We start from the raw sequence: 20,000 nt of genomic DNA on the forward strand, positions 1-20,000 counted from the left end.
GTAACTCTGGTGCTACTCTTGTTTTAATTCCTTTTATCCCTTTTTAACCTTACCGTTATTGCAACTATATTTTATGTAGTTTGTTAAATGGGACAGATTTGACTCTGCTGCCTGTGAGTGTTTAGTTTAGAAAGAGGTGATGACGTCTGATCTATTGAGCGGACACATGGTTTTCATAGATCTGCCACACAAGCCAGTCAGATTGACCTTTAACCGTTCAACTTTTAACCTTAGCTTTTATAGCTTTTATTTCTATTCATTTATTTTTGTCCATGGATTTTGTTAATCATTTTGTAACCTTGTTTAGATAGGTGCTAATAAGTTTATTATTATGATTATGATGTCTGTGGACACGTCATGCAGTGGCCACCGCCCGTCACTGTCGATATGATGCTGCATCGTCTCTCCTTGTGGCATCAAACGCCCGCATTAGTTAAACAAAAACGCCTGCTCCGTTCCCCAGATGCCTTGCCACATGAATTAATGATTACTATGAATTATAAATGCCGTGTACATATGTGCACTCGCTCCCATGTGTGCATGCAACACAACGGCTGGATCGTACTTTTCATTACTCCTCTATCGTGAAACTCGGGACAGGAATTTTCATCTGCGAATAAAAATCCTCCCCGTTTGCTATTGTCTGCTTTGGCATTCAAACGACTCGTCACAGCCGCAGGAGACGATGCTTTCTCTTTCTCCAGCTCACAATTAGATTTCCACCTAGAGCAGCGTTCTTATAAATTTCTTTTAAATTATTGATTGTAATTAAATGTAGATTTTAATCATCATAATAAATTAATGGAAAAGGGAATCACTGTGTCAAAATTGCAAAAACGGTCGACAAAGGCAGGCTGGGTAATTTATTTTGACTCAGCATGTTCAAATGTGAGCAGCGTGAGTGACAGCATTCAAATAACATGATTCAGTATTTTTCCATCAGAATTAAAATTCAGTCAGTGTGAAGAATTATTAAAAGGTTCCCTGAACTGTGCAAGTAAGTGTATTATTATTTCAGTCACCAGTTGCCGATTCTCTTTAAAGAACTACTTAATTTAAAGAAACCAGAAAGAACATACAATAGTCGGGTTAGCCACCAAGATAAATAAAACCAAATGATCATAAAACTGCAGCTTTTAAGTTTGAGAAGTGACCTGAGACCTAAACTATATTCCAAAAGAAAACTAAGCCTAAGTGACCTGAGCTTGATTTGATGAACAGTAATATTCCAACTATTCACCCTGTTCTGAATAAAACATTTCGATCATGAGTTTCTAAATAGAATATTCCATTAATAAAACTAACCCTATTCCAGTTTACGTAGTCATATGATGATGTGAAGCATCTGTCGAACATGTTGATGAAAAATGCTGTGAAAAGTCCAGTAGGATGCTGGAATGTGATTAAGATGTATACATGTCTATACATACAGTATATATAACATTTAAATAATGTGACTAAAATCTGAATTCTCAGTTTAGTCAAGTTTTCTCCAAATCAATTTAACCTTTTAACAGTTTTTTTGTGTCAAGATGTTTTTTTAAAATGTCCTAAGAGACAACTTTGTTTCTGCACAGTGTCGGTGTAAAATTAACCTTATCCATGATCCATACTGGCTCACGACACTTGAACTAACATAAATAGAGCAGCTCTGATGACATCATCTTTATTCTCAATTTGACTTGTTTATAGTTTATACAGCTTCGTAGTCGGTAGAAGTTGCAATTATAGCTAGAAGTTTCGCTTTGTTTTGCTAAAGTAAACAGACTGAGAGCAGAGTCTTTATTAACGACAGATGAAACTGATCCATCTCCTCCTCTGGACCTGGCTGCGTCCACTGGTTCTGCCCCCCCACCGTCCTTACCCAGGTTTTCGATGGAGTAGTATCTCTGCTTGCTGTCCACCCGGACCGTCTCTGCATAAGGACTTCCCACTCCGTAGCCGATGATGTAACCTCGGACCAGGATGTTAGGGCTGAGGGGTGGAGTCCAGGACATGATGATGCTGTTGGGCAGCGGCCTGACGTGCAGAGAGCTCGGCTGGTCGGGTACCTGACTCTCTGCAAGAACACAGGGTTAGGGTGTAATGTTAAACAGGTGAAACATTACACGTCAGAAGAAGAAAGCAGAGTGGTTGTGGTAGTTCTGTTGTCCTGGCCTCCACAACCGCCAGCGCTAAAGCTAACCCTGTTTGCAGCTGCAGTAACAGGCACTTACATGGTTCGGCCTTAGCTAACAGATGCTAACCCTGTTAGCTGTGTATTAAGCCCTATAAGGCCTGACACTTATTCCTCAGCCTCAGATTAGATCAGAGTAGCTTGGTTTGGTTCCTCTGGGAGGGAAACGCTACACATCACTTTATTGAGTGATAATCCATTGAAATGAGATTTAGGTCTGTGTGTCTCGGCCTTGAAACATGGTTAGCATAGATGTGTTTGTGTTTTTATCTCAGCAGCTTCCTGCTGATCAGAGCATCGTCCTTCGAGCTTCAGCGAGGTCAGCTCCTGTAACAACGAGAAATGATCAGACGACCAAACTGGTTCAATGATGTCGGTTGATTTCTTCTTTCTTGAAACAAACTTTGTACTGGTCTGTTATTGTGTTGTATGTTATGTTGCACTATATTTTTACTTTTCACTTAAGGCCGTTTTTGTTTATCGAGAATATTTGTACATTTGTACAAAAAGGTACAAGTTAAAGGAGTAAAATAGACATAAAAACGAGATGAAATAAAATGATATCGTAGACTGGGGGTTAGAGGTCTCTCAGGGTTCACTTTGAGGATGAATAACAATTTGTAATCATACATTTGTTAAAAATGTAACCACGTTATACCCAAATGATCCTGGTGCTTCAGTTACCATCTGATTATTTCTCATGGTTTGTGCTTTGAATAGATTGAAATCTTTATTCAACACCAACCAGCAGAAAGATCAGTGTTGTTGTTTACAGCTCATCCACACCGGCATCGGCCCTCATCATCAAAAGCTCTGGAATTTCCTCGTGTTTCCAAGTTGACGTCTTCGTCTTCTACGTGTACGACTCCTAACCCACGTGTTAGAAACCTCATCAACACGTCCACTCGCTCTCTGGGAAGCTTCCACACATTGTCCTGCTGTTTCCTCACATGGACTCACTCTGACATGTTACAGACATTTTACCAGGAGGCTGCAGAAGAAGATCCAGAAAATGTCCAGAGACACTGACTCAGACATTTGTTCTCACATAGAGAACCTGCAGAACATGTCAGGAACATGTGAGGAACACGGCAGGAACACGTCAGGAACATGTCAGGGGATCAGTTTATGTCTAACCACACGTTTAAAGAAATAGATTACCTTCTGTTATAAATATCTCTTAGTATTAGTCTTCTGAGGATGAGTAGTTTCTTTCATCCTCTCTCCTCTTTCACTGCTCTCTTTTTAGTGTCTCCTCTCCTTTCTCCCTCCCCCTCCTTCCTCTCCCCTCTCGTCCCCTGAAGCAAATCTTCTCTCCATCCATCTCAGCCCTTAACTGGTTAAATATGTATGTGTGTTGGGACACTGGAGGTATTTACATGTTGGACAGATTGCAGCTACCACACATAACACACACACACACACACACTTACCATCCAGGTCGTTTTCTGGTGTCTCAGCAGTGAACCAGTCGCTTGCTGGACCTGTTCCATTGGCCGTCATGGCTGCGACCTGGAAACTGTACTGACTGCCCTTCTCCAAACCTGAGACAGAGAGACAAAGAAAATCAAACAAAGTGAAATTAACATAAAGAAACAATAAATGTTCAAAGTGAAACTGCAATTTCTTTATCTCATTTATAGAAATTCAGTTTATTATTCTCACACAGTAAAAAAGGTGATTATTGCACACACACACACACACACACACACACACACACACACACACACACACACACACACACACACACACACACACACCTGTCACTGGAGAATTAATTCCTGCACAATGAAGACGGATGAAGATAACATCAGTACAAAATAATGAAAAGGAAGATCAGTTTCATTCAACTCCTGCAAACCTCAAATTAAAATGATAGCTTGTGGCAGTTTAAACGTGCACACACACACACACACACACACACACACACACACACACACACACACACACACACACACACACACACACACACACACACACACACACACACACACACACACACACACACACACACTTCCAGACACAAACACCATTTCAACAGTAATGTTGAAGGAACTTTATCGGCCTAAAAAGCATCCGTCTTTCCTTAAAAACCATAATAACGCATCATAATAACGTTTAAAACTACTCCCTAACCCTTCTCCAGATTTTATATTTTTTTAATTCATTAATCTCTTGGACAAAAAACAAGCTCCAGTTTTATTGAATTTATCTTGATGAGAAAATGGTGTCAAATGCCTGCTTGTTAAATCTGCTGCTGAAAAAAATCCCTGAAAAAGTCTGCGTGCCCGTTTGTTTAAGTAACACTCGATAAAAACTGCAGAGCTCAGCTGTTTTAAGACTAAGTTTAAAATAGATCGAACATTAGAGATGTAAAGTGAAACAACATCAGATTAATTTTGATGCCGGTTCTCACCTGTGAACAGGTACCAGAAGTTGTTGGGTTCAATGGCCTCTTGGTCGCCACGCCGACCCGTCTTCCTGTATTTGATCTTGTAGGCGGTGATGATGCCGTTCTGGGCGCTGCGCAGAGGCGGCTGCCATGACACCTTGATGCTCTGAAAACAATAAAGACAGAAACTAAGGAAACTTTGTGGGTTCCTGTTGTTTTCTGTCTCTAATTTATTGTGTGTTTGTTGTTGTTGACTCAGACTCACTTTTTCCCACCAACATTAAGTATCGTCTGAAATCTGTGTTGTGGCCCCTGGCTGTGTGTGTGTGTCCTTGTACAGCTATCTTTGTGAGGACCAGTTTGAGTGTCTTAACCACTATTTAGTGGTTAAGACTTGGTTTTCGGGTTAGGGTTAGGTTAAGGTTAGGTTAAAGGTTAGGACTAGGCATTAAGTTTGGATGGTTAGGGTAAGGGGCAAGGGAATGCATTATGTCAGTGAGTGTCCTCACTAAGAAGCTGTACAAACATGTATGTGTGTATGTGTGTGTGTAATGAACATTCATGAATTAGAAAATGTACTGACCTCTTTCTCCCTCTATTATTTTCATCATTGTTTAATATCTGTCATTTCTACTCTTGCTCATCGTGTCGTTACATAAAACAATAATTCTCACAATGTAATTTTCTATATAACAAAAGTGAATATATATTGATTTATATTGAAAAAACACTGAATATTCTACTTCAAATATTAAACAATTGTATACAAAACTATATACATTATATAATATGTTGTAAATTCGGACCAGGACTATATTAACCGACACAGGCATTAACACACCACACACACACACACACACACACACACACACACACACACACACACACACACACACACACACACACACACACACACACACACACACACACACACACACACACACACACACGGTGTGTATCCTCCATCAGCTGTGATGTAAGCGATCGGGCCAATGAGCAGTTTAAATATTCATCCAGTTTTACTGTGACAACGGTCACAGAGGAATTCATTAACATTTAGCTGCACCTGTTCCCTCGGCTGCTCCGCATCTCACTAATTGATTAAGGCAGAACTGATTACTCGGGGGGGGGGTTAGGAAAGGAGTAAAATTTAATAAATGTGTGTGTCGGCCAAATTCCTTCATACTCTGCCTCCCTCGCTCTCTGGCCGGGTGTCATCACGCACTTCATTAAACAATTAGCCACTTTGACAGGACACAGTTGGATGTGAGGTCTCCATGGAAACGATACAGAGGTTGAATTCATGTTGGAACAATTCCCACAGCAACACGAGGAGGAAACCATCCATGAAGGAGGACAGCACCATGACACCTGAGGGAAACACTCCTGAGTAACAGGAGCAACAACAACAACACTCGGATACCACAATGTTCACTGGGTTTATTGTCTGTCACGACTATTAATAAAGTCACTGTGCTATAATTACACTGCTGCTGCTGCTTCTACTTGTCTGCTACTGTTACTGCTGCAACTACAAACTGTTCCTGCAGCTGCAGAGATACTGATTCAACACTGTCTCCGAAATAATTGTTTACATCCGACTAAACTGCAACAAACAACATTCTGCAACCAGATCATGTTTTCTTTCAACATAAGGAAATGTTAATTACAGAGATACTAAACACTTCAATGTGTTTTTGAGCAGTTAACTAAATATATACGACTGTGCTATAATGAAACTAATTAATGTTGGTTTTATTACATTTGTAAAATATCTGAATTTATGGTTGAAAATGACTGATAATACCACCTAGTGTTTCAAACTGTCTTTGACCTTTCTGGGCCAATTTTTACTTTGAGTCACCAGTTTGTGACGTTTCTACATCATGACATTTATATATATATGAAAAGGTTTACGCCCTCTAATCACAATCAAACCACTCATGAGTCTGGAAAGCTGCCCTCATTTTTAAATCTATTCTGAAACTACACCTGTAAACCACCACACCTACTGTCCAGAGAGTCCCCTTGGTGTTAGTTTGGCCCCCAGCTCCACCGTGAGGAACCTGGAGTTAACCCCAGTCCCCTTCCCACCCGACCCAACTGCGAGTCCACTGGTAAAACTGCAATCCAATGTTTCCTGATGTTATAAAGTGAGAAGTAGAGTCACTTTCTCAGAGACTTCTATAGAAACTACCTGAGGAGTAATTTTCTCAAACGTTGCCTCAGTCTGCGTTTTCAGTTTGTGCTGTTACCCTCAGACTGAACGATCCCACTAAACGTCAGACCTGAGGTCGTCTTTCAGCTACTGTCAACAGAGCAGCTGAACCAGACTCTGTTCAATACATGTTGAGTTTGATTTATTTTTACACACTAACTGAACTAAACAGGCTCCATGGATTAATTAAAGCTGTTTCACGTGTTTCTTCTTTCCATGTGTGAACAAGAGGTGATGTGGCCTCGGGCGTTACTGTACAAAAATCCTCTGTCTGAAATGTTGGCAGTTCAGCTGCTTTGTATTCAGATGTAGCTGCTGTTATAAAGCGCATATATATATATTTATTAAAATTTTAAAAAAGGCATGTGAAGCTGCGGCCTCGTTCGTCACCTTCAAACACACCAGGAGCCTCCGACTGATTTCCCCTCAGTGGAAAACACTGATATCTGCAGAAAGCTGATGACACTGATCATAATAAATACTGATAATCACAGGAATCAGACACCAGATGTTTCAGATCATGAAAAAGTGTTTTTTTCAAAATTCATGACAAAGCTTTGAAAAAATTCAAACCAAGACTGGAATTAATTGAAGGTGTTTATCCTCCGTCCCTGTAGCTGCATACAGAACACCTCATTCACCCTGTGACCTCCACACACACACAGACACACACACACAATTAGATTGCCCCTCTTACCAAGAGGACATGAACAAACAATCACAGATTGAATTCAGGGAGTGTTTACTCACCTGGTTTGTGTGTGTGTGTGTGTGTGTGTGTGTGTGTGTGTGTGTGTGTGTGTGTGTGAGTGTGTGTGAGTGAGAGAGACAGAGACTGTGTGTGTGTGTGTGAGTGTGTGAGTGAGAGAGACAGAGACTGTGTGTGTGTGTGTGTGTGTGTGTGTGAGAGAGACAGAGACTGTGTGTGTGTGTGTGAGTGTGTGTGAGTGAGAGAGACTGTGTGTGTGTGTGTGTGTGTGTGTGTGTGTGTGTGTGTGTGTGTGAGTGTGTGTGAGTGAGAGAGACAGAGACTGTGTGTGTGTGTGTGTGAGTGTGTGTGAGTGAGAGAGACAGAGACTGTGTGTGTGTGTGTGTGTGTGTGTGTGTGTGAGTGAGTGAGTGAGTGAGAGACAGAGACTGTGTGTGTGTGTGTGTGTGTGTGTGTGTGTGAGTGAGAGAGACAGAGACTGTGTGTGTGTGTGTGTGTGTGTGTGTGTGTGTGTGTGTGTGTGTGTGTGAGTGAGAGAGACAGAGACTTGTGTGTGTGTGTGTGTGTGTGTGTGTGTGTGTGTGTGTGTGTGTGTGTGTGTGTGTGTGAGAGACTGTGTGTGTTTGATAATGTCCTCTCAGTAAAAGGAGCAATCACATGGAGGACAGCCTGTCTCTTGCTTTGTGATACAAATGCAACACCATGCAGTGTGTGTGTCTCTTTAAGACTCAGCTGCTAATGCTAGCTATGTAGCATTAACAAAAACATACATGTTACATACTGTACATACAAAACTGATCCTCCCCCCCCCCTCTAACAGAGAGTTTTCATTTGTAAAAGCTCATTTTATGTCGTCAGAAGTCAAATGAACACTTCAGCCTGAGATTTTCTTTTCATCACTGTTTAAATGAGTCTTAGGTTCTCACGTCTCCCTCCTGCTGAGACTCGTCAGGAGGTTTAATCCCTCCCTCTTCCTCAAACTATTCCAGAGCAGAAGCAGAAGTGAAAGTTTGGAATCCTCCGCTGATCCTGATTCTGACAGACGAGAGACAGTGACCCTGGCTACACTGTCTGGAGGATTCTGGGTAAAAACACACGTCCAGAGAATTGACAGTGTAAACTCTGGCTGTGTGTTCAACCAAGCATTCAACAACACACTGACCGTGACACTCCACTGGCTGAAGGAAAGCTGAGGAAATGTCAGATTTGTCTCAAAAGTTGGTTCGACGGCAGAAACTCGACACATTTTCTCCTTCAGCAACAAACTGCAGAGGAAACGTCATTAACGCTGCAGGAGTTCAGCAAAGATCAAGTTCACCATTCAAGGATTTTTACATAAAAAACATTCTGCTGCGGACGTCTGATGCTCTAATGAATCTTATCAGATTACCAGAATATCACTCAGAGAACAGTCTCCGAATGAAACCACATTTAAACTTACTGGATCCACATGTATATTTGGATCAAATCACAGTCTCTAAATATGTCTGATTTATTTAATTTAAATTCATAAAATTATTTTGAGAGAAATCAGTGAAAATGTGGGAAAATGTTATTTCTCACAATGTTTAAAAACGGACAAAAAAGAAACAATCCTGGATCTGCCACAAAGTTTTAAAGTTCTTTCTTGGCCCATGTTCCGTCCTCCCAGCAACTTTCATCTTAAAGTTTTTGTCAAAAACCTGCTGACAAACTGGTAAAGTAATATTCTGTCATTGGAGGTAAAACATCTTTGGTAATTTGTGTGTCTGTTTTCATATATTTTACGTCATGATCACCACCACACCTCTTTAGATACTATCTTTATATGTAAAATGTTCAGGGACCTTTCACATTATATAAACCCTATCCACATCACAGTCCTTTGGTAGAAACATAACTGAAAGCTGCATATTACCCATGATCCTCTGCTTCATGAACCTGAAGAGCTGCTGCTGTAACAAATCCACCAAACTTCAGAATTCTTCATATTTAACAGTTTCCTGCTGAATATTGGAGATAAACTCTGGTTGTTAATAACTTCAGAGTGTTTTTAACTGATCTCAGTTCAGCTTCACTCTTCAGCTGCAGCTGGTTGTGACAGTTGAAGCTGACTCTCAGTCAGTTCTTCTCACAGGAGATGGAACCCACTCAGCAGAGTCACAGAGAACAGACGTTCAGGGAGAGAAGGAGGAAACTTTCTCATGTTCACACTCACACATCAGACTCACTTCAATCCAGCTGCTGGTTTAACATAGATGTTACATGATTCAAAGTTTAGACAGTAACTGATTCCATGTCTTTAAACTAGAAAATAACGATTTCTCTTTGTCTTTAGTCAAACTGTTTCTACCTTTGAGGTTGGGATATAATGCTGCTCCGTCTGTTTCACCTTCTTTTAACAAGCACATTGTCTTTTTAAATAAATGTTTGGTTATGAGAAAAATCGTCCTCCTTTTTAACCATGTTTCATGAAGCTTTGAAAGCATCACACGGCTCTGACATTATGATCAATCAGCTCTGACCCCAGAGCCGATCAGCACAAATATCAATCACATGCAGGACAAGAAGGCGACAGAAAGTAAATGAGGTCGGCTCTCCACAGACCAAGTGACCCTCCTTTTTATGGACATAAATTATGAGCCACTCACAACGTCTCTGAAAACGTTCATCATTTTCTCTGCTGCTGCTTTCTGAGCACAACTCCTGTCACAAACATCTGAAGATGCAGGATTTCTTTTTATGAGGTGAACATTTTATCTGAGCATCTCCCATCACGTTTCTCATTTATCTGACGGCACAGAAGGTGCAAATCAGTGTGATACGAGTGAAGAAGTAATATAAAGCCAAAGAAATTACAGCCAGAAAGAGTCAAGAATTAAATTAATATTTTACCCTTCAGGTAGAGAATAGAATCACTGCCCTGCAGTTGTATGACTCCACAAATCATTTTTTCAACATTCACCTGCATCTAAGTTTACTACACGCTGACCAAGAGACGTTCTTTGTTCTCGAGAGAGAAACGCAGCAGGACTCAGAATAACCATCAGAACTTTGCAGGAAGAACAAAGACCACAAGTCCTCTTTGTTCTGTCATGGATCTTCCTTAAAAACCTGGACCCCTTAAACATCGAAGACAGACTTCACCAAACATTCTGTGACATCACAGGAAGATTTAAAGAAGGACATTGAGTCATGTTGGGAGTGTCATTGAAACTAAAGCTGAAGATATATGTCCAGCTTTAAAGAGTCAACTTTTCATCAGAAATACATGTGTGTGTGTGTGTGTGTGTGTGTGTGTGTGTGTGTGTGTGTGTGTTCGTGTGTGTGTGTGTGTGTGTGTGTGCGTGTGCGTGTAGCATCCATCAGTAAAATGAGGTCGGATCATCAGAGAGCAGCAGCTGAGTGATGACAGTGTCACAGTTTGAATGTGTCTGTCACGTTCACAGTGAACAGAACTGGAAGAAAAACTGAAATAAACCTAAATGTTAAAGATTTATGTCAACAAATAAAACTTAAACAGAAAGTGAGACCACAGAAATGATTTTAAAGTGTTTAAAATTATTTGTTAAAAAATCTCAGAATGTGATAAAAACGTCCTGAAATAATATATATTTTTAAATATTTACTTTAAAATGGTTGGTATTATATATATATTACAGCTTTGTCTTAACCACTCACAGTAAGCACCAACACGCTGCTCAGTCACACACCGTCCACACATTGGCCAACAGTCGTCAGAGGCAGTTTAATGTTTGGTTCAATATTTTGCCCAAGGGCTCTTTGATACGTGGAGTCCGGGATTGAACCACCAACCTTCCACTTTATCTCCTGAGCCACAGTCGGCAAACATCAACTCTCTCCGTGGCCTGTGTTCCTTTAAGACCCTCTCATCAGAGCACGTCAGAGACGAGTGCATACGTTACAATAACTGGTCCAAGTCCAAGAAGAAGGCTTTTAACAAATTATTCCCATTGTTCTCAAAATAAACAGAGAAGAGTCGACCGTGGTTGTTTCAGTGTGGAGACGAGGGTGTGAAAATCAAACTCACCCTGGACAGGACGACCTCTAATGTGATGTTCTGAGGAGGAGCGCTGGGAACTGCAGACAAACAGAAGACAGAAAGAAATCTATTCAAATAAAGACTGAACCAAGTTATCATTTTATTTCCAATTTATAGAAAGTCTAATCTTTCATTTTATTTTTGTCAGAAACCAACATAACAATTAACAAACATTTTAACAGCTAAAATTAAAAATGAACCAGTCAATCAGAAACAAAGTCGACACAGCTGTGCTCCAATCAGAGCATTTATCAACAGTTAGTTTCCTGCGACAGGATTTTAATGACGTGAGGGAGAAGCTTTTACACACAACATCATTTTATATATAAAAACAGATTGACTCAGATTATACATTTAAAACTGTTTATATTTATAAACATATACAAATAGGCCAATTAACATAGTTAATTTGATTAATATAATTTAGTTACATTTAAAACATGATTCTGTTATTTCTGTGCTTTCATCTTTAAAAATCTAAGAAAGAAAGAAATTGAGTTTTCAGACGTCTACTCTCAGCACAGCAACATCAAACTGAAGAACTGAATTATCTTTACAATTAAAATGATGTTTACAACTGTTCTTTATCACACATCAACACAGATGAACAGCAAAAAGAAAAAGAAGAGAAAGAAAGTGAAGAGGACATTTAGAATGAAGAGCAGAAATAGACGCTAGATGAATAATAAAAGATGAAAAGAGAAAACAATAGAGTACGAATGAAAACAAGGAAAACAAAAGAAAAGACTTAAAAGGTGAGAAAAATAAAACATGTGATGAAGAAAAACATAAAAAAAACAGGAGAAGGGAATGAGTGCGTCTGTCAATCAGAGGAAAACTGAATCAAAGAATCTCTGATTAACTGTCAGCAGCTTCACTATTGATTCAGCTGCTGTGTGTGTGTGTGTGTGTGTGTGTGTGTGTGTGTGTGTGTGTTGGCGTGGTCCATGTCCCATCTGCTAACATGGAGGGTTTATTAACCAGCCACCACACGGCAAACCAGACGAGTCAGACAGACACACATCTGTGTTTGTCATTAGTTCTACATTTGAATGAATCATTTAAACTTTTAATAAATATATATTAACACGTAAATGTTTATAACGCATTAACGCATGCGCAGAATGAGCCGCTCCATGTATAACTATCATTTGGACTTGTCATCAATAAAAAAACTAATGTTAAATGCATACATCCATCTTGTGTCATTTATCTTTACGTTCCCACAACAATATACAAAGAAAATGGTGATTAATCAGATTAATCATAGCCACCCTGTAAATTACTCAAATGAGTAATTTAAGAAGATAAATATTAAAGATTGTTAAAATCATTTCAACTGATCAACATGTTTCTGCTTCGCAGGACAAACTGTGGACTTTAGAACTCACCATCTGATTGGGTGGTGACGCTCACGGCCTCGGAGGCGGGGCCTGGCCCGTAGCGGTTGATGGCCAGAACACGGACGGTGTAATCGGTGAACTTATGGAGTCCCTCCATTTTGTAGTTGAGCCCGTTCACCTCCACACTCTGAAGATAAACAGTGAGTCCAACGTAAAACATCTCGGATCATCTAAGATCACACTACAGGTAGAACCAGCAGAACCAGTGGAACCACTGGAACCAGTAGATCCACTTCTGACCAGCAGAACCAACAGAACCAGTAGAACCTCATGTGCATTGGTTCTGACCTGCTCCTTGTCGGACGGACTCTCGCTCCACATCAGCCTGTAGCCGAGCACGGGGCCGTTTGGTTGGCCGGGAGCTTCCCAGCTCACCTGGAGGGAGGCGGGGGACAGAGCTTCCACTCGGAGGGACTCCAGCCGGCTGGGGACCTGGACTGTGGAGACAGACACACGATAAAGTACTTCAACTACAGAGACACGATAAAATACTTCAACTACAGAGACCCACTGATACTTAAACTACAAACACAGACAAACACTGACACTAAAACTACAGACACCTTGTTGAGGACCTGGACTCCGAGACACAGACGGTGAAAACTAAATCTCCTTGATGAGACAGTAGCTCTGTGATTGTGCCTCAGCATTTTGTTAATATCTAATATCTGTTTGTATCACTGCACTTTGTATCTGTTTTGTTTTTAATGTTCTGTATAAACACATGTGACTCTTCCACCATTAATATCACAAGCAGAACTTTGTATTACTCTCATAAAACACCAGGTGAATACAGTTTGCAGACATCACACATGGTGATATGCAGAAGGTGATTATAAGAAATTGAGGCTCGCAGTCTGTTGGGTTGTTTGTTGTCAGGAATGAAAAGCAAACTAAAAACTCAGAAGTGGAATAAAGAGGAAACTGAAGAAACAGAAGTGTGAGCAACAAACACCCTAAATACAACAGGCAGGTAAAAGATGATTGAACTCAGGTGCAACACATCAAGGGAGAGCAGCCAATCACAGACGAGGGAAACCAGACAGGAAGTAAAACACAAGACTATCACACAAGTCCTTTCAAAGTAAAACAGGAAATAACAAGTCTGACGTCCATAATATTAAAAACAAGAGAAACAGAGAGTTTGAAAAGACACATGCAAAGTCCTGTACAGACCCTGACACTTGAAAACCACTAAACTCTAGTGGCCTAAATAAACAGTGAGAAAATACTATTTCAATAGATATTATATTTGAAAAGATCAGGTTTGAACTGGTGTCTCTGCATCACGTAATGAGTCATTTTAACAATAAACAATTTTTGTATCTCACGGTCGGGTTTGGTGGTGATCCTCAGGGGGGCGGAGCTCTCTCCTGGTCCCACGTCGTTATAAGCGACGACTCGGAAGCTGTAGCTCTCTTCTGGTTTCAGGTTAGAAACCGTCAGTTCCAAAGACTCAGGCTCCGACACGTTCACCGACCGCTCCCTGTCACACAAAGACACTCTATTACATTTCTATTGGAATAAAGTGTTTATTTATTCAGTTTGATTGAATAGATTCAATAAATTAAATCATATTATATCAGTGATGATCCACTTGATTTCTGTTTTACAGATTATATCTACTGAACCTTTTAAACTGTGATACTTCTCAGTCATTTGTTAAAATCCCGTTTTATTTTGTAACAGAGAAGATAACAGGATCCGTAATCAGATGTAGTTTGTGTAATCCCAGATAATCCTCAGATTACAGCAACTCTGCAACCTCCAGTAATCAGCAGAGAACGAGGAGCTTCCACAGAAAGACACTGAGGACGTTTGTCCTCACGTCCCTGGAAAGAAAACCTGGAAATCACACGTCAACATCTCGATGCTGAAGGGACAGATGATGACGTCACTTTCTTCTGAGGGCTTTTATTTCTAAAATCATTTGTAAATGAGCTTTTTAAATAAGTAAATTAATAAAGTAACTATAGAGTTGTAATTATTTTTATTTTACAATGAAGATAGAACAGATCACTGACAGTAACAGAGATCACTGACGGTAACAGAGATCACTGACGGTAACAGATCACTGATGGTAACGGACACTGATGGTAACGGATCACTGACGGTAACAGAGATCACTGACAGTAACAGAGATCACTGACGGTAACAGAGATCACTGACGGTAACAGAGATCACTGACGGTCACAGATCACTGATGGTAACGGATCACTGACGGTAACAGAGATCACTGACGGTAACAGATCACTGACGGTAACAGAGATCACTGACAGTAACAGAGATCACTGACGGTAACGGATCACTGACGGTAACAGAGATCACTGACAGTAACAGAGATCACTGACGGTAACAGATCACTGACAGTAACAGAGATCACTGACGGTAACAGAGATCAGTGACGGTAACAGATCACTGACAGTAACAGAGATCACTGACGGTAACAGAGATCACTGACGGTAACAGATCACTGACAGTAACAGAGATCACTGACGGTAACGGATCACTGACGGTAACAGAGATCACTGACGGTAACAGATATCACTGACGGTAACGGAGATCACTGACAGTAACAGAGATCACTGACGGTAACGGATCACTGACAGTAACAGAGATCACTGACGGTAACAGAGATCACTGACAGTAACAGAGATCACTGACGGTAACAGAGATCACTGACGGTAACAGATCACTGACAGTAACAGAGATCACTGACAGTAACAGAGATCACTGACGGTAACGGATCACTGACAGTAACAGAGATCACTGACGGTAACGGATCACTGACAGTAACAGAGATCATGGACGGTAACGGATCACTGCGGTAACAGAGATCACTGACAGTAACAGAGATCACTGACGGTAACGGATCACTGACAGTAACAGAGATCACTGACAGTAACAGAGATCACTGACGGTAACAGATCACTGACAGTAACAGAGATCACTGACAGTAACAGAGATCACTGACGGTAACGGATCACTGACAGTAACAGAGATCACTGGCACGGTAACAGAGACACTGACGGTAACAGAGATCACTGACGGTAACAGATCACTGATGGTAACGGATCACTGACGGTAACAGAGATCACTGACAGTAACAGAGATCACTGACGGTAACAGAGATCACTGACGGTAACAGAGATCACTGACGGTAACAGAGATCACTGACGGTAACAGAGATCACTGACGGTAACGGATCACTGACGGTAACGAGATCACTGACGGTAACAGAGATCACTGACGGTAACAGATCACTGACGGTAACAGAGATCACTGACAGTAACAGAGATCACTGACGGTAACGGATCACTGACGGTAACAGAGATCACTGACAGTAACAGAGATCACTGACGGTAACAGATCACTGACAGTAACAGAGATCACTGACGGTAACAGAGATCACTGACGGTAACAGATCACTGACAGTAACAGAGATCACTGACGGTAACAGAGATCACTGACGGTAACAGATCACTGACAGTAACAGAGATCACTGACGGTAACGGATCACTGACGGTAACAGAGATCACTGACGGTAACAGATATCACTGACGGTAACGGAGATCACTGACAGTAACAGAGATCACTGACGGTAACGGATCACTGACAGTAACAGAGATCACTGACGGTAACAGAGATCACTGACAGTAACAGAGATCACTGACGGTAACAGAGATCACTGACGGTAACAGATCACTGACAGTAACAGAGATCACTGACAGTAACAGAGATCACTGACGGTAACGGATCACTGACAGTAACAGAGATCACTGACGGTAACGGATCACTGACAGTAACAGAGATCACTGACGGTAACGGATCACTGACGGTAACAGAGATCACTGACAGTAACAGAGATCACTGACGGTAACGGATCACTGACAGTAACAGAGATCACTGACAGTAACAGAGATCACTGACGGTAACAGATCACTGACAGTAACAGAGATCACTGACGGTAACAGAGATCACTGACGGTAACGGATCACTGACAGTAACAGAGATCACTGACGGTAACGGATCACTGACAGTAACAGAGATCACTGACGGTAACGGATCACGGCGGTAACAGAGATCACTGACAGTAACAGAGATCACTGACGGTAACGGATCACTGACAGTAACAGAGATCACTGACAGTAACAGAGATCACTGACGGTAACAGATCACTGACAGTAACAGAGATCACTGACGGTAACAGAGATCACTGACGGTAACAGATCACTGACAGTAACAGAGATCACTGACGGTAACAGAGATCACTGACGGTAACAGAGATCACTGACAGTAACAGAGATCACTGACGGTAACGGATCACTGACGGTAACGGATCACTGACGGTAACGGATCACTGATGGTACCGGATCACTGACAGTAACAGAGATCACTGACGGTAACGGATAACTGACAGTAACAGAGATCACTGACGGTAACAGAGATCACTGACAGTAACAGAGATCACTGACAGTAACAGAGATCACTGACGGTAACAGAGATCACTGACAGTAACAGAGATCACTGACGGTAATAGATCACTGACGGTAACGGATCACTGACAGTAACAGAGATCACTGACGGTAACGGATCACTGACAGTAACAGAGATCACTGACAGTAACAGAGATCACTGACGGTAATGGATCACTGACGGTAACGGATCACTGACAGTAACAGAGATCACTGACGGTAACGGATCACTGACGGTAACAGAGATCACTGACGGTAACAGAGATCACTGACAGTAACAGAGATCACTGACGGTAACAGCGATCACTGACAGTAACAGAGATCACTGACAGTAACAGAGATCACTGACGGTAACAGAGATCACTGACAGTAACAGAGATCACTGACGGTAATGGATCACTGAAGCAGAGATCACTGACGGTAACAGAGATCACTGACCGTAACAGAGATCACTGATGGTAACAGAGATCACTGACAGTAACAGAGATCACTGACAGTAACAGAGATCACTGACGGTAACGGATCACTGACCGTAACAGAGATCACTGACCGTAACAGAGATCACTGACCGTAACAGAGATCACTGACCGTAACAGAGATCACTGACGGTAACAGAGATCACTGACAGTAACAGAGATCACTGACGGTAACGGATCACTGACGGTAACAGAGATCACTGACCGTAACAGAGATCACTGACCGTAACAGAGATCACTGACCGTAACAGAGATCACTGACGGTAACAGAGATCACTGACAGTAACAGAGATCACTGACGGTAACGGATCACTGACCGTAACAGAGATCACTGACCGTAACAGAGATCACTGACCGTAACAGAGATCACTGACCGTAACCCTAACCCTATCACTGAGAGATGAAATCAGACAAAGTGATTCTTTACAGTCAAACTAATATCAGATGAAATCTGTCACTGACCACAGTGTCAGTACTGAACAGTTGTACTTGCATCACGTTGTGAGACTGTGGTTCGTCTGTTTGTTTGATCCAAACTGAAATAAATCAATAACTAATGAATGAAGTGACGTCTCCTTCAGGATGAATTTAGACAGTGAACCACAATATCCTTTTATTAATCTTAATGTAGATGATACTGTTAAAAACATCAAACCTTAACTGCAAATACAAACTGTCTTTCAATCTGATTTTAAAGAGTGAAAACTGCTCTTTTTACGAACAATTCTTTTTCTGTCTTCGATCATAATCTCTTGTTTTTCTCTATTTTATGTTTTTCCTGTAAATTATTACAGCCGAGACAAAAAAGCTAAATCTCCAACTCCTGTCTCGTCCTCTTTCTTTGTCCTGTAATCTCTCATTGTTTTCTCTCCGTCTCTTCCTCCCTCACTCTCTCCCTGGTTTTCTGAAAGTTATTAGTGTCGACAAAATCCACCTCTATTTTCCTCTAAGTCATTAGAAATGACAAAACCTCTGCGTCTGCATCTTTAGTTATTAGGACAGAATGTCTGTGTATTGTTTCATGATGAAACCTCAGTTGCTCTTTAGACCAGTGCAGCGTTCAGAGCTCTGAAGCGCTGCAGGCCAGTTTCTCCCTGAGGTAGAAAAGCTTAAAAGCCTTCAGCTGTAGCTCCGACTGTCAGAGTTCACCATTTAACATCAGCAGGAGACTCAGCCAGACATTTTCTACTTAACGTTCAGAGCTGCTGTGAGAACATACTGTTAGAATAGAGCTCTACACTATTAGTCCACATGGAGTTTCTTCTAAAGACCCACCACTACATTAAGAGTTCATTTAACTGTTGAGCTTCGCAGCAGCAACTTGGCTCAATTGGCCTTTTTCTAAGAAGATATCTTAAAATTGTCAGTCCCTGCAAATGGATTTAAAATGACTTGTGAAGCATTTTGACTGCATCTGCCAATCAACTCCAATTTACCCACATTTAAATATAGATTTAAAACTACATTGTGTTATACATTGGACGTTTTTTCAGCTTTAATTTTGAAACCTTGTGTTAAATGTTGCTCTTCGAAATCAAAAGTAAGCAGTAATTTGCAAATCTATGCACATATTTTACTGTTCATGAATCCAAGAAAAGGATCGTAAGCAAATCATACATATTTCAATATGACTCATCAGTTGTCACTATAGGGGGCGCTCTGTAATATTTATGATCAAGTTTCCACCTCATTGTGACATTTTAGCTTCATGTAAAACAGTGACTCTTTAATAAATCACTTTCTCCTGGTAAAGCAAAGTCTAATGAGTACATTTCGTGACAATGGGCTAACAAATAATTCTTAGAACAAGCAAAACCAACAACATATAACTGAAGGTGTCAATCCTCTGACAGCAAACTACCAAAGGAACCAGGGAACCAAGTGAGATCCCAGGTGCAGCCCATTGCTCCTGAGGAGCTGAGGAACCTGTGACCTGGATTCTGATCTCTATGTGATCTACATATGATCTACATATGATCTCTATATGATCTCCATATGATCTCCATATGATCTCCATATGATCTCCATATCATCTCCATGGCCATAACACATGAGTATATCAACACAGTGGTGGGACTTGATAACAAGTTTTCTCCTCGAGCCTCCACA

The 20,000-nt window shown here is 41.0% G+C and overlaps 1 protein-coding gene across 1 annotated transcript in view; it reads right to left on the reverse strand.

Annotated features, from left to right (window-relative positions):
• dcc (DCC netrin 1 receptor) overlaps positions 1–20,000 on the reverse strand; it is a 134,980-nt gene that overhangs the window by 45,844 nt on the left and 69,136 nt on the right. Inside the window, exons 10-16 of the mRNA XM_047344530.1 lie at positions 14,272–14,426; positions 13,229–13,377; positions 12,929–13,067; positions 11,526–11,575; positions 4,593–4,734; positions 3,610–3,720; positions 1,865–2,059 (exon numbers count right to left, since the gene is read on the reverse strand). Of these exons, the coding sequence (XP_047200486.1) occupies positions 1,865–2,059; positions 3,610–3,720; positions 4,593–4,734; positions 11,526–11,575; positions 12,929–13,067; positions 13,229–13,377; positions 14,272–14,426 (941 nt within the window). The remainder of the gene's footprint in view (positions 1–1,864; positions 2,060–3,609; positions 3,721–4,592; positions 4,735–11,525; positions 11,576–12,928; positions 13,068–13,228; positions 13,378–14,271; positions 14,427–20,000) is intronic.

Source organism: Hippoglossus stenolepis, chromosome 18, assembly GCF_022539355.2.
Source record: "Hippoglossus stenolepis isolate QCI-W04-F060 chromosome 18, HSTE1.2, whole genome shotgun sequence".
Taxonomy (NCBI): Eukaryota; Metazoa; Chordata; class Actinopteri; order Pleuronectiformes; family Pleuronectidae; genus Hippoglossus; species Hippoglossus stenolepis.